The sequence below is a fragment of the Vicia villosa genome, linkage group LG7 (genome assembly GCF_029867415.1).
Source record: "Vicia villosa cultivar HV-30 ecotype Madison, WI linkage group LG7, Vvil1.0, whole genome shotgun sequence".
Taxonomy (NCBI): domain Eukaryota; kingdom Viridiplantae; phylum Streptophyta; class Magnoliopsida; order Fabales; family Fabaceae; genus Vicia; species Vicia villosa.
This window is the reverse complement of record NC_081186.1, coordinates 112,993,107-113,007,282: the sequence shown is the minus strand read 5'-3', so window position 1 is coordinate 113,007,282 and position 14,176 is coordinate 112,993,107. Positions and strand designations below refer to the sequence as shown.

Below are 14,176 nucleotides of genomic sequence, written 5' to 3'. Positions count from 1 at the left end.
AGAATGCATTGAATTTGCTGAAATAACTTGTAAAAAATTGGTTTGTCTCGATGTTTCAACTCGGTGGAACGCGACATATTTAATGCTTGAGGCTGTGGAGAAGTTTCAATTCACATTTGAAAAACTTGAGGATGAAGACTCGAGCTACAGGGAGTTCTTTGGAAAAGGTAACCCCCTAGTAGTGATGATTGGGACATTGCTAGGGCTTTTTCCGATTTTCTAAAGTTATTCTATGACGCAACTAAGATTTTTTCCATCTCTCAAAATGTGACTTTGCATACTTGTTTTCACCAAGTGTTTTCCATTTATTGTGAGTTGCAGCAAGCTACTATGAACTTAAATTATATTTTTGCAAGTGTGGGTGGGGATATGATGGAAAAGTATAATAAGTATTGGGGGAGTGCTGATAAGATGAACAAAATGATATATTTTGGTATTATTCTTGATCCAAGATACAAGTTGAGATTTATTGAGTGGACTTTTAAGGATATGTATGGAGTTGGATCCAAGCTTGGTAGTGACTTGCTCAAAGATATAAAAGAGAGTTTACAAAAGTTGTATGATTGGTATAAGCAAGCTTATGACCAAAAGCTCAATTATGGACAGACTCTTAGTAGTGGTGGACAAGCATCCAATTCTGAAACAAATGCTACTGTTGTTTGTTCTTCAGTTATGGCTAGAGCCGAAGCTTTTGAGCAACATTTAGAGGAACAAGACTCGATTGATCAAGAAAATGAGCTTGAGGGTTATAATTCTACTAAGTGTGTCAAAAAGGATCCTAATTTTGACATTCTTGTATGGTGGAAACACAATTCAGCTCAATATCCTGTTTTATCTACAATGGCTAAAGATATTTTAGCCACACTAGTGTCTACCGTTGCTTCTGAAAGTGCTTTCAGCACATGAGGAAGAGTCATATAAACTTACAGGACCTCTCTAACAGCTGAAATGGCAGAGGCATTAATTTGCACCCAGAATTGGTTAAGGCCTTCTTTTACATATTTCAAAGACATGAACCTCATGGAAGATTTTGAGCTTTCGGAAGATATTGTAACAGGTAAAAAATTTAACTTTATATTAGAGAAATAAGATGTTAATTCAGGTGTCTTACTAAAAAATTGGTTGTCATTATTTTAGAGTTTCAAGAAATGTCTGCAAGAGCAAGAGGAGGATCCGGGAATTCAGGTGTTTCATCATCACATTCTCAGCCACAACCTTCTGGTTGTGCTTGAAAATTCAGGTATTCTATTATGCTATATATTGCTCAAGTATTATGGTATAACACTGATATTAATGTTTTTTATCCAATTTTTCAGATCAACTATGTTTTTTGATTTTTTTTGAAGTCATACATGACTTAAATATTACTACTCAATGGCCTAGTAAAGAATAATTATTTTGTCGCGTGGATTTTGAAGAAGCTAGTTGGGCTATTACGCAAAAGAATCCATCGTATTTTGCTTCAATTTTACTTTACCAGTGACATTACAGGTGATTCAAACTAGATAACATGATGTTTTCTTGAAATCAAGAGTAGTTAATTTCATTTTTTCATTAACATGACTGAATTTATGTAACAAAATGACACAATGTCTATAATCTGAACTTGATATTGTAATGACAGGCACTAGGACTATCTTTTCTCTTGTCGGGGAAGTGCATGGATATGAATCTAACAGTCCCATATGTTGCTGCACTTAGGTCTTTAACTGTGCATCTGTTTAATTCTCTCATGTAAGTTAGAATGTTGCATCTGTTTTACTGTGCATCTGATTAATAATTTAACAAAACTTATAATTTTGTTGTTGCACTTAGGTGTGCTCTAGTGGTTTAGTGGTGAATCTAACAGTCCCATATTAATCAGATGCTGCTGGATATGAATCTAACAGTCCCATATGCTGCTGAACTTAGGTGTGTTTTAGTGGTGAATCTTTGACATTCCAATCTCCAGGAACCCAAACTCGTAATTCTGTTATGTCTCTTACATGGTAATATGTCCCATTTAATTTTTGTTTTTTTCTCACCCAGCCGAAATAATTATATGTCCCATTTAATTTTTCTTCTTCATATCCATTTAACTTATTTATTAATAATTATATGTTTAATCATTGCAATACATGTTGATTGAGTAGTGGTGGGTGACATTTTTTTCTGGTCTAGCATCACTAACTGTAATATGAAATTACTTATTTTATAAGTGTTGTTTGATGTTAACAGAAAGTCACTGGAGTTGCTAACTGCATACAAAGCTGTTGCTAGCGAATTAGTGAGCATGGATCTAAATACATTGGTTTCTGGTAGTAGTGATAATCACAGGGAGCTTATTGATATGAGGTCACATAATATGAGGTCACCAGTAAGTTTTTGCCCTATTTTCTTGTAGTATTAATTAATGATAATTGCTTCCTTTGTTTCCTCCTTAATCTATTATCTGTTGCAGAAATAATGTAATACTGTGATGGTTTCTTATAAAGTTCTTATTGACATGCTTTTAAGTGTGACAATAGATGTTACTTTTCTTATTGATGTGTATTGATGGCGCTTGATTGGAGAAAACTCTTGGCATGATTTTTATAAATGCTTAAGGTATATGCATGAAATGCTTAATTGCTTACTGTTGTATGTGTAGAGTTGGAACGAAAGGAGTCTACTGTTGCTTCTGAAATATATGACTCATATCACAATCAATGACTCGTATTGAAGAAGCGGTGTAAGCAGATTTTGGCTGGTTTTAGAAATATTGCATGACTTTTGATTCAAGTCTAAGGTATATCGCACATTCCTTTTCTTTTGTGCTGATATTTTGGAAATAAGATTCGTAATCGCAGCATTACATGTATTTATTTTTCTAATGATAGTTGCTGAATTTACAATAGTTGCATATTCTTGTTGTTTTGACAAACTTAGTTGCATATCCTACTGTCTAGATTGGATTGTTTTCAATAAATAGTGTATTAGGCATATTTGTCATGCTTGATATACAGCTGGTAGTGCAAGAAAGATACTACTCAATATACAACCATCATGATTCAACTCATTATTTTGCTCATTCTTACTGTCACAACATTACATACTATTCTCCTCACAATCATTGTTTGATCTTATTCTCATATTTTGTTTTGTAGTTTGTCTTGGCAAATGCAAGAAAGAACAAACTCATGCTGGCCTGCCAAATTTATAAGTTATTGATACTATTCTTATTAAAAGACCATAGTACTATTATTATTATTTAAATTGTTGTAATTTGGGTTTATGTTGATACTGGATTTTGTATTAATGCTGTTTTATGTTGGAATTGAATTCTTGGTAATTTGGATTTAAGTTGTATTTATTTGTAGCTCAAAATGTGTTATTAAGCTCAACAAAAAATCAACTGAATAACCCGATTAAACCGTGTATATTAACCCGCAAACCGTGTTAACACAGCCCGTCCAAACCGACTACAAGAATGAGCGGAAATGGGCTTATATATCTAAACCGCGGGTTGGGCTGGGTGAGGCTTTTGGGCCCGAAACCGCCCAACCCGACCCGTTGTCCAGCCCTAAGCACAACCATATAAAAGGACAGTACTTTTTAGAAAGTGATTAATTGTGTGACACACATGATCTACTATATATCATCCACTCAAAAGAAACAAGTCACGACCAGTCTCACTCACCATAATTCTTTAAAATAATTTTTGTCCGAGAAAATTTCTATGCGTTTACTTTCTATATATTGTGCATGGAATTTTATTTTTAAGAGTATTCATAATAAATATAAAAAATTATTGATTTGATATGATATGCTAAATTTAGGGAGAATTAATACCTTATATAAAGTAAATATTTAAATAAATTTTAATGATATCATACACTAATAACCATAATATTATAAAAACTTAAAAATGAAGATTCCTCAATGTGGCACATCAAAATAGCGAAAGGCCAAACAAGCTGCTATTGGTGGATTCCAAAGAACTTGTTAAATTTTGTTTATTTTGTTTTCCATAAAACACATGGCACAAACTTATGCATACACGACTTACATTTTATAATATAATAATAATAAAGTAATAATTTCATTATTAATATTATTATTATCTATAAATATAAGAAATAAAAAACTTTAAATCTGATAGTAGACACGTAAGCGCACATGACGGAGAGATCCGTGGTGGGTTTCCATAGCTAGGTTGGCCATTCTAATCACCCACCACGTGTACGGCTCAGATTAACTCAAATAAACAAACAGCCAGCTCACCCTAACAATGTCCACCCAACCGTATATACGGTGTAGAAATACGCCAGCTCCTCATACGACACGTGTACGAGATGACGTGGAAATCGCATTCTCTCTCTTTTTCATCCACCTCCTTTTTCTCTCGCCACCCTTTCATCTTCTTCTCTCTCTCCTTTTCTCAAAGCAAATCCCTTTCCCTCGTTTTTTTGAGAGTTTTCTTTTTCTTCCGAATTTCGACCTTAATTTCAGGATTGGATTCTATTTTCTTCCCAGAGGGTTTTTGATTTTGGTTCTTCGTTTTGAGGTATGTTGAATTGAATATCAACGTTTTGTTGTTTTAATTTCGATTTTGGTAACGTAAGAGAATTTTGATTTTTCTTTGAGTTTATGAAGTTTGAAGTTTTGTTTATTGATGAGAAATTATGGAAGATATATATGCACCGAAGAAGATAATTATCTGGTTTAGTTTGATTTTTTGTTTGTTTGGTGAAATATTGAAAATTGAAGCTTAGAGTGAATTTTCTCTGCCATGGATCTTGTTTTGTTTATGTTTTAAAATCTTTGAAATTTTCTCTGCCTAATTTGTTTCTATTCAAATTTTTTATGTTAATTTAGTTTTGCCATGTGTAGTAGCTGGAAAAATATATTTTGGATTGGGATTAAAGTATTATATGTAAATTATAAACTATGGAGGATTAGGTAGCAAAATTCAGGAGTTTAAATAGTTCTCTCTCACCATGTTGAAGTGAACAAGTTTTTTTTGTACAAAAAAATTAAGGGTATTTTTTGGAATTTTTTTTTGGTTTAGTAGGTTAGTGGCAGAAATTCTCTATGAAACACGGACACCCCAAATTTGACCTTGACACTGACACGGCGGCGTAATAATTTGAAAAAAAATGAACAAATTAAGCTTAATCATAAGTGTCGGGTGCAACTGTCTGCCACGACATGGACACACTTTTTTTCAGAAGTGTCAAGGTGTTAAAATTCCACCTCTTAAAAGGTGAAAAATGTTGCGGGTTCAAACTTGCGCCGCCGTTGCAGTCGGTTGTTTTTGCCTACCAACTGAGCTGGCTGAAATTAAGGGTTTTTTGGAATGTTAATTATGATAAGCTGTGTCACTTTGTGATTGTTTTCTATTTGTATGTGACTTGTGGGGTAGGAAAAAAACATGTTTGACTCTCTACCATTCAGTAATTGATTGACCGGCTTTGATTTCATCATTTATCTGTGGTCCTAAGAAAGAAAATATGATGTTTGTATGATGACATGATGGCATCTTTCTCTATAGTAGCTTACTGGGTCAGTGTCAATCAGAAGAGGTTAATTAGTTGTCTAATATATATTGTCTGTTGATTAGTAAGAATGCTAGGAATAAGTCTGGAACCATTTTCACACCTAATGTATGTTGTTTGTATCTGATTTTATAGTTTTCTTATTGAACATATGTTTTAAACCATGTAGCATTGACTCTTGAGATTCAAGGTGTGTCATGTGTTTGACATGTGTCGGTGTCTGACACAGACACTTGTAATTACATACCATCATTTCTATTTTATTAAATTATCATCGGTTTTTATGTGTCCATGTTCCGAGTCCATGTTTGTGTCGATGCTTCAGAGATTTTAAATGTTGCTCTTCCTTTATGCTTCTTTTTTACTTTTTACTTTGTGGCTATCTTTCTCTTTTGATAGCCGTCAGCCGATAACAGTTTATGTAGTTTTTTCTTAAGTGCAGTTGTATAATTTTTCAGGAAGTATTTGACTCAGTCTCAGTGCTTTCCTTTTGGTGCTTGCTTACCTCATGGGGAACAGTGAGGATGGAAAATCCCCTAAGACTGAAAGGCCTTCTTCACCTGTAACAACTGTAAGTTGAGAACAGTGTGTGCGTGTGGCAACATTTTATAATGTCAGTGACTAAATACTATTGTTGTTTCGTTGTTAATAACAGGATGAGACCAATCAAACCAACCAGCCTAACATTCATGTCTATCCTGATTGGGCTGCCATGCAGGTTACCAACCTTTTTCTTACATTTCTTTTTTATACCTTCATTACCTTGATGACTGGGATTTTCATTATTGTTATCTGCTTAGCTAACTTCATTTTAGTGTAATAAATTGATTTGACACTTTAGTAATTGATGCATGTATATAAGTATATTGTAAAATAAATCCATAAAGAGTAGGATTTCATTGATATACAAAGTTTTTTTTGTATTTTCAATCAAACATAACTATTGGATTATTAAAAACATTTGACTTCTATTATATCTGTCTTAAAAGTCTTACTTGACCATCAAAATTAATCTCTAAAAAGTAAAGTAGTTTAAAGATGTGACCAACTTTATTGCTTTCCCTACTAGCTACTTTACTCTTTTGAAGAGTTTTGTGATCTACATATTGATATTTATCAACCACTGCAGAGTTGTCTTCATCTACATATTTTCATATAGACTTCTACTACCTTATTTGAAATATAATGTCCATTTTCTCCCATTTTGATTTAATCTCAAACCAAAGATATCATGAAAGCTGTTTATTCTGTTCCCTTTTGCAAATTTCAACTATTTTTAAGTCAATACAAATAGTATCATTCTTGTGGTGTTTTATGTTACACAACATCCAGTATTTTTCTGAGTTGCCATACAACATCAATTATCAATGTTAAGAGTCCCACATCGGACAATATATGGCCTGAACATGTCCTTATAAGTGGGGGCAATCCTCACCCTACCAAGCCGGTTTTGTAGGGTTGAGTTAGGCCTAACCACATTTCTTAACATGGTATCAGAGCCTCGTTTAAGATCCGGTGGGCCACCTTCTATGGTTTCCGCTATCGGGCCACCCACCATTTATTTCCACGCTCCAGTTCTCTAGTCCTGGGCGTGACGGGGTGTGTTATGAGTCCCACATCGGACAATATATGGCCTGAACATGTCCTTATAAGTGGGGGCAATCCTCACCCTACCAAGCCCGTGAGGGGGTGTGTTATGAGTCCCACATCGGACAATATATGGCCTGAACATGTCCTTATAAGTGGGGGCAATCCTCACCCTACCAAGCCGGTTTTGTAGGGTTGAGTTAGGCCTAACCACATTTCTTAACAATCAATATAGATTTACTAATTGATATCATATTCAAATTCTGCACCGTGTTGCATCTGGTTTTGATATTCCGTAGGAGAACGAAATATGATATCTATGATGGGATTTACATCGGTCCCCGATTGCTTTCGCTTTTGAAAAGAATGCCCATTAAAGACTTCTTTTGGTGATTTAAAGTTTGTTGTATCTTCAGGCATATTATGGGCAAAGAGTCAACATCCCACCATACTTCAACTCAGCTGTTGCTTCTGGTCATCCTCCTCACCCATATATGTGGGGACCGCCACAGGTAGTGCGGTTCATTTACTTTGTTTTACCATTAATATTTCTGTGTCTACTTTTTTTGTGTGTGTGTGCGGTTGTCCTTGTGTACATCCTTGATGGCAGGGATGAATAATTTGCCAACTTATTGTGTTTTTCAGCCTATGATGCATCCATATGGGCCGCCGTATGCACCATTTTATTCACATGGAGGGGTTTATACTCACCCTGCGGTTGCCATGGTAAGTCTATATTCTCACTATTTTTGTTATGGTTCTTACACACTTGTTGAAGTTTTGGTTTACTATTTGCTTGAACCATGAATTAGTTGATTTGTACTGGCTTATTTTTACTGTAACTACTAGTTAACTTCTTCATTCTTTGATGCACTTAATGTAGCTAACCTTTGTTGTTGAATGTTTTCCTATGTACTTACGAATTCTGTTGGTAAACTATAGGGGACAAATTCACATGGCCAAGGAATTCCATCTTCACCCGCTGTAAGTTTTATTTTTCTGAAGTTTCTTTTAAGTTCCTAATCTTTTGATTAATCGACTCTCTGAATATTGTAAATTATGATGGATTTGACTTGGGGAAACTATGCAGGCTGGGACTACTGCAAGCATAGAGACACCAACCAAATCACCTGGAAATACTGATCTGGGTTTAGTAAAAAAATTGAAAGGATTTGACGGGCTTGCGATGTCAATAGGCAATGGCAATGCTGAGAGTGCTGAGCATGAAGCGGAAAACCGGCTATCTCGGAGGTTTGTTATAATTGATGATTACCAGAATTAACTGCACTTCCAATCTTTCCTTGGTCTATGAGTTTGATATTATATTAGGTTTGTGTAAACTAAATAACTTTATTATGATATTAACAGCGTGGATACTGAGGGTTCCAATGATGGAAGTGATGGCAACACTGCAGGGGTGAGAAATTTCATGCTATTATAATTTTTTTCTCAAATGTGTATACTAATAATAATAGTCTCTTATTTAAAATGCCTTTAAAACCCAAAAGCATGAAAATATTTGCCAATTTTATGCAGACCAACAGCACAAGGAAAAGAAGCCGGGACGGAACACCAACAACCACTGGTATGATAAACAATAATAGTTATTCTGGATCACAAATATACTTCTGAATTCAACAGTTCTTTGAGTATGATCTTGATAAATAGATACTATCTAATTGCTAATGCATGTTAAGATAAAATTACTATGCTTTTAACTTTCTAATTAATTTAAACCACGTGATACAAAGATTGGCGCCTTTTTTTAGAGTCAATTACAGTCAAATATTTGGTGTCCTATGGATGCATTTATAGATAAGATATCCTACATATATTCAAATTGTGATGTTATGTGCAAGTATCTTATGGTATTAATTATCTGAGCAGATGGAGAAGGGAAAACTGTGATGCAAATTAGTCCAATTTCTAAAGAGACGGAAGCTTCCAAAAAGATGGTGCCAGTTACCCCAACCAGTGTTGCAGAAAAATTTGTTGGACCTGTACTTTCTTCATGTATGACCACAGCACTGGAGCTGAGGAACCCTTCAACTGTTCCCACTGGTGCTCCACAACCTTGTGGAGTATTGCCTCCTGAACCTTGGATGCAGGTACCGTCAAAATTTAGTCCTGTTCTCACATCTAGTACATAAGAGATTCTTTTGAAACACAACAATATTGCAGCATCCTCATCTTTTGTTGACACAATTAATTATTGGTCTGAATTCCTTAGAATGAACGTGAGCTGAAACGAGAGAGGAGGAAACAATCGAACCGTGAATCTGCTAGAAGATCCAGGCTGAGGAAGCAGGTCTGAATTGTTGCAATTTTTGTTTCACATGTTTTTCCCTGTCTCTTTTTTTTATTGTCAAATGTTTTCTTAATTGGGGCTTGTTTAGATTGACATATTTTAACTTATATACATGTATAAACACATGTGAGACTGTTCAGGAGAGCTTGTAGAAACAATTTATGGTATATCTATAAGTTGTTTTCAGCTGAATTCCATAAGCTCTTCAGGATAGTTTATGAAAACAATTTATAGTTTGATGCATATACATGTAGTAGTACTCAAGAAAAAGTTTTCATAAAAGCAAAGTTCATGACTAATGTTCTTATTTCCTCTATTCAGGCTGAGGCTGAAGAATTGGCACGAAGAGTTGATGCATTGACTGCTGAGAATTTGGCGCTGAAATCAGAAATAAATGAATTTGCTGAAAACTCTGAGAAACTGAAGATAGAAAATGCTACATTAAAGGTAATGCACACATAAAATTCCTTTACACTTTGGCATTTCATAGGCTACAAAGCATTGACACACACACGGACACCAGACACGATATTGATATTTTGACATTGGTAATTACTTGAGAGAATGGAATAAATATATAACCACATATATCAATGTCGTGTCGGTGTCAGACACAGTACACACCTTCTGTATGTACTATGCAACAGTGCTACATAACTCATAGGTACTTTGTGATACTGACTAAAGATAATTTTGATTCAGGAAAAGCTGAAAAACACTCAACTGGAACAGACAGAAGAGACAATTTTGAACAGCATTGACAAGAGAGCTACACCTGTAAATACAGAGAACTTACTATCCAGAGTTAATAATTCAAACTCTGGTGATAGAACTGCAGAGGAAGAGAATGGTTTCTGTGAGAACAAACCTAATTCCGGTGCAAAACTGCATCAACTACTTGATGCAAATCCTAGAGCAAATGCTGTGGCAGCTAGTTGAAAACCAGCAATTTTGCACTGGTTTGTTGATTATGTAGTTTTGGCATATTATAACAAGTCCAAAATTACTGCTAACAGTTTTCTAAGGGGTGGATCAGTTGAATTTTAAGATCTAAATCCATCAATGCCAGAACTAATTTATTACTTTTCAGTTAGGACAAAATTATGTTTTCTGTTTAAATTTTTTGATAGGAATGGATAACATTAACAGCTTTAAAAGTTTGTAAATTGCAGAGAATTAGGAGTATTTAGTTTATAGACTTTAGAAAACGGTTGTGTTTGGAATCTATATATGATTGGTTGTGCATTAACTATTGGTGTGAACCTTATAGTATCTTGAGTAATGATATTCTCACTTTTTTGTTACTTTGATTTGTATGTTTTTGCAAGTAAGTCCTTATGTTTGTGGCTCATGACATAAGTATATTTATCACCAGATGGGGAAAACTGGAACAACACAAGGCCTGTTTCCATTTTCAGGGATATATTGTTGAAGTTTTTGAAAATGATTTTAAAAATAGATAGAGTACTTTTGAAAAAATTATACATTGTTTTTAATGTTTTTGGAAATGCATTTTCTGTATTTAGCTTTCATATTCTATTTATTAAGAATTAAAAGGATATATTTCAAAAGTTTTAAGTATATATTGTGTTGCCTCGTGATTTTAAGTGAAAGACATAGGAATATATTATTATTAAAAAGTATTTTATTTTCTATTTTTTTAGATTGATTAGGAACTGGTTTATTCTTTTCTCTCTCTTTACCGTTTATATAACTACAATTCACCTTTCTCTTTTTTTTTTTTTTTAGTTTTTCCATTGGATATACTGTTTAAGGCACCTTTCTCTCTCTCTCTTTTTTGTTTTTTTTTTTTTAGTTTTTCCATTGGATATACTGTTTAAGGCAAGCGTCAAATGGCCGGTTGGATTGAAAAAAAATCGGTGGATTAATTTTTTTTTTCAAAGGCAGAACGATGTTTTGATAATTTTTTTTATAAAATTAAAATAAAAATATAAAGACTTTATTCAAAACATATTGGAAACAACTTTTCTCTCTTAAAATTAAATTTTGTTTAAAATTTATTTGAATATGAATTTTGTACTATTGTGTTGTATGTGATGATTATGTTTAAAATTTAAATTTAAAGAATGAACGTGTGAAATTAAGATATTTTAGAATTTTGGCGGTGTCGTGATTTTTTTAGAAATTGAATCATCCAATTTGATCGGTTTCATAGTTACTCTCTCCGTCTCACAATAGGTGTTTTTTTTTAGAATTTCACATTTTTTTAAAAAATGATTAATTATGTTAATTTCAATGATAAAATAAGTCTCATTTACTAAAATAACTTTATTAATAATAGGCAGTGGAGTACTTAAATGAATTAAAATACAATAAATAAAAGTAAATTAGTAGAAAGAAATAATAAATATCACATTGGTATTAAAAATGGACAAATAATTTGAAACAAATAAAAATAGGAAACCAGGTCACAAATTTTGAATTACATCATTTTCAATATTAATTTGGAATAAATGACTCATTTTTGAATTTGATATAAATTTTAACTTTTCAATATTAATTTGGAATAAATTACTCATTTTTGTATTCGGTATAAATTTTAATTTTAGGAGGTTGAATTGTGAGAGGATGTTGGCTTGTGCTCTTGAGAAAGATTTGTTGGAGGGAGAAAATGATTAATGTTTTAATTAATTGTTTTCTTGGTTAAAATATTAAAAAAAAAAAAACATCATGCATATAAAAATGGAGATCATGGTGAAGAAATCGAAGAGAAAAAGTTTTAACAAATTTACTCACTTCTTTCCGTTTTTAATTAATTATTTTGAGTTAAATGAGATTTGCTGATTGGATTGTCACATAAACACAATTATAAAACTTTTAGACAAAATTTAACTGGACTAAAAACATCTCTAAGAAAAGAGACAAATATAACCCTAAATTAAATTCACGGATTCCAAAATGATTAAGCTTTTATTTTAAGGGTTAAATATCTTATTGGTCTCTATAAATATCTCAATTTTGACTTTTGGTCTTTATAAAAAAATTATTGACTTTTAGTCCCTATAAAATTATTTTTGCACGAAGTTTTATTCCCTTTACCAGGACTAAATCTGCATACAAAAGTAATTTTATAAGAACTAAAAGTCAATATTTTTTTATAGGAACTAAGTGTCATTTTTAAAAAATTTATAAGGACTAAAAACATATTTAACACTTATTTTAAAACTAGCAAGATATTTGTGTTGTCCTACGAGTAAATTTATTTTATATGATATAAAATATACATAGACCCATGTCAATTTAAAATAAATGATTTAATTATAAATGAACAATTATCATATATAAACTCAAATGTATTAAATAATCATATAAAAAGGGATTTGTGAGATGGAGGGAAAAAAAGTGAAATTTTAACATTTGAAAATAAAGGTAATTGTTGACTAAAATAATATAGACATTGTGCTGATAATGATCCGTGTGATAAAAAAATTAATCAATAGGATATAAAATGTATTAAGATACTATTCAAAATTTGAAATGATTTACTTAATTATAAAATGAATAGTGATCTTATAAATTGAACTTTATTAAATAATCATACAAAAAAGAAGAAAGTAATCAATAGATGGAGAAGGAAAAAATTAATATTTAAAAATAAGAATTTTGTGTCTCAAATTAAAATAATGGTTGATTAAAATAAAATAGATATTGTGTTAATTGTGACCTGTGAGATAAATAAATTTTTAATTTTATTAAAATTAAAAAGTAAATTATTGGTATTTTTAGTCGTATCGAATAAATAAAGAAAAAAATTAAAATAAAAATAAGAAAGTGTGGGAAAAAGAAATAAGAGATATTTAAAATTTTAATTAAGAGGAAAAATGAGTGTGTAATATTTAATTGTGATTTAATTGGTGAAAGGTTGAATAATTGCCACTTGTCATGATGGAAATGAAAAAAGTAAACGCTTGATTACTTAGAGCATGATTATCGATGGTTCCTTAACAATATAAGGCCACCCAATGTCAGAAAATAATATTTAAATGCAATGGTCCAGATATCAATAAACCATCGTTGCCTTTTGTGGCACCATGACTTTGGCAGGTTTTGGTAGTATATTTTAGTATTAGTGGGACCCAATTTAAAATTTTAAATGAGTGGTATGAATATTTGAAAGATGTATTTTAATCAATTAAATAATTGAAAATTATAAAATAATGTAATATATTAAGTGGGGTCCATTTATACCACCAAATTGAATGGTATGGATGTGGATGCTCTTAAATGTCATTTTCTTAGAGTAAAGAATTTGTGGTGAAAAGACAATTTAGAGAGTTCATGCAATTGATTTTTAATAGATAAATTGTAGGTTATTGATTACGTCCTTTTTTTTCTTGGCAATTTCTCACTGCACTCTTATACATTCTCCCAGGCCCCGTGCGAAATGTCTAAAATGTCTATTTCAGAGATACATCTCAGTAGTCTTTTTAAGTTGTGCAACAAATAAGAGTTGAGACACACCCTATTTATATAAGTATTTGGTCACTTTGGACCCCAATCTCAAGATCAATGCCAGCAATGAGGAATGAAATGAGAGAATTTTACCTTAAATTGCATCTTATTATGCTCCCTTTAATGTGATAAAATGCAAGAAATCTGGTTTAAAATCAAAAAATTGAATGATAATGAGATTTTTTTTCAAGGTTTTTTTGGTTATGGAGGAGTCAGAAAGATGATCATGCAAGGTGATTATATTAATATATTCAAATTTTCACCGAACATTTTCAGATATGCATCTCCAAAA

The 14,176-nt window shown here is 32.2% G+C and overlaps 1 protein-coding gene and 1 long non-coding RNA gene across 3 annotated transcripts; both read left to right on the top strand.

The window, feature by feature from the left end:
* Positions 1-919: 919 nt before the first annotated feature.
* On the top strand, positions 920-1,488 carry LOC131618313 (uncharacterized). The gene is made up of 3 exons (XR_009288798.1): positions 920-1,057; positions 1,138-1,240; positions 1,317-1,488. It is a non-coding gene; the product is annotated as an uncharacterized LOC131618313 (long non-coding RNA).
* Positions 1,489-4,368: 2,880 nt separating this feature from the next.
* Positions 4,369-10,715, top strand: LOC131616575 (common plant regulatory factor 1-like). Of its 2 annotated transcripts, none has more exons than XM_058887938.1 (13): positions 4,369-4,525; positions 5,975-6,087; positions 6,172-6,234; positions 7,520-7,615; positions 7,749-7,829; positions 8,046-8,087; positions 8,194-8,354; positions 8,472-8,520; positions 8,640-8,688; positions 8,991-9,211; positions 9,334-9,411; positions 9,733-9,858; positions 10,114-10,715. In XM_058887938.1, exons 2-13 carry the CDS (start codon positions 6,025-6,027, stop codon positions 10,348-10,350), a joined length of 1,266 nt encoding a protein of 421 aa, XP_058743921.1. In that variant the 5' UTR covers positions 4,369-4,525; positions 5,975-6,024; the 3' UTR covers positions 10,351-10,715. The 2 variants fall into 2 exon arrangements, with proteins under 2 accessions (XP_058743921.1, XP_058743922.1); XM_058887939.1 differs by having other exon boundaries at positions 4,370-4,525; positions 5,959-6,087.
* Positions 10,716-14,176: the final 3,461 nt, after the last annotated feature.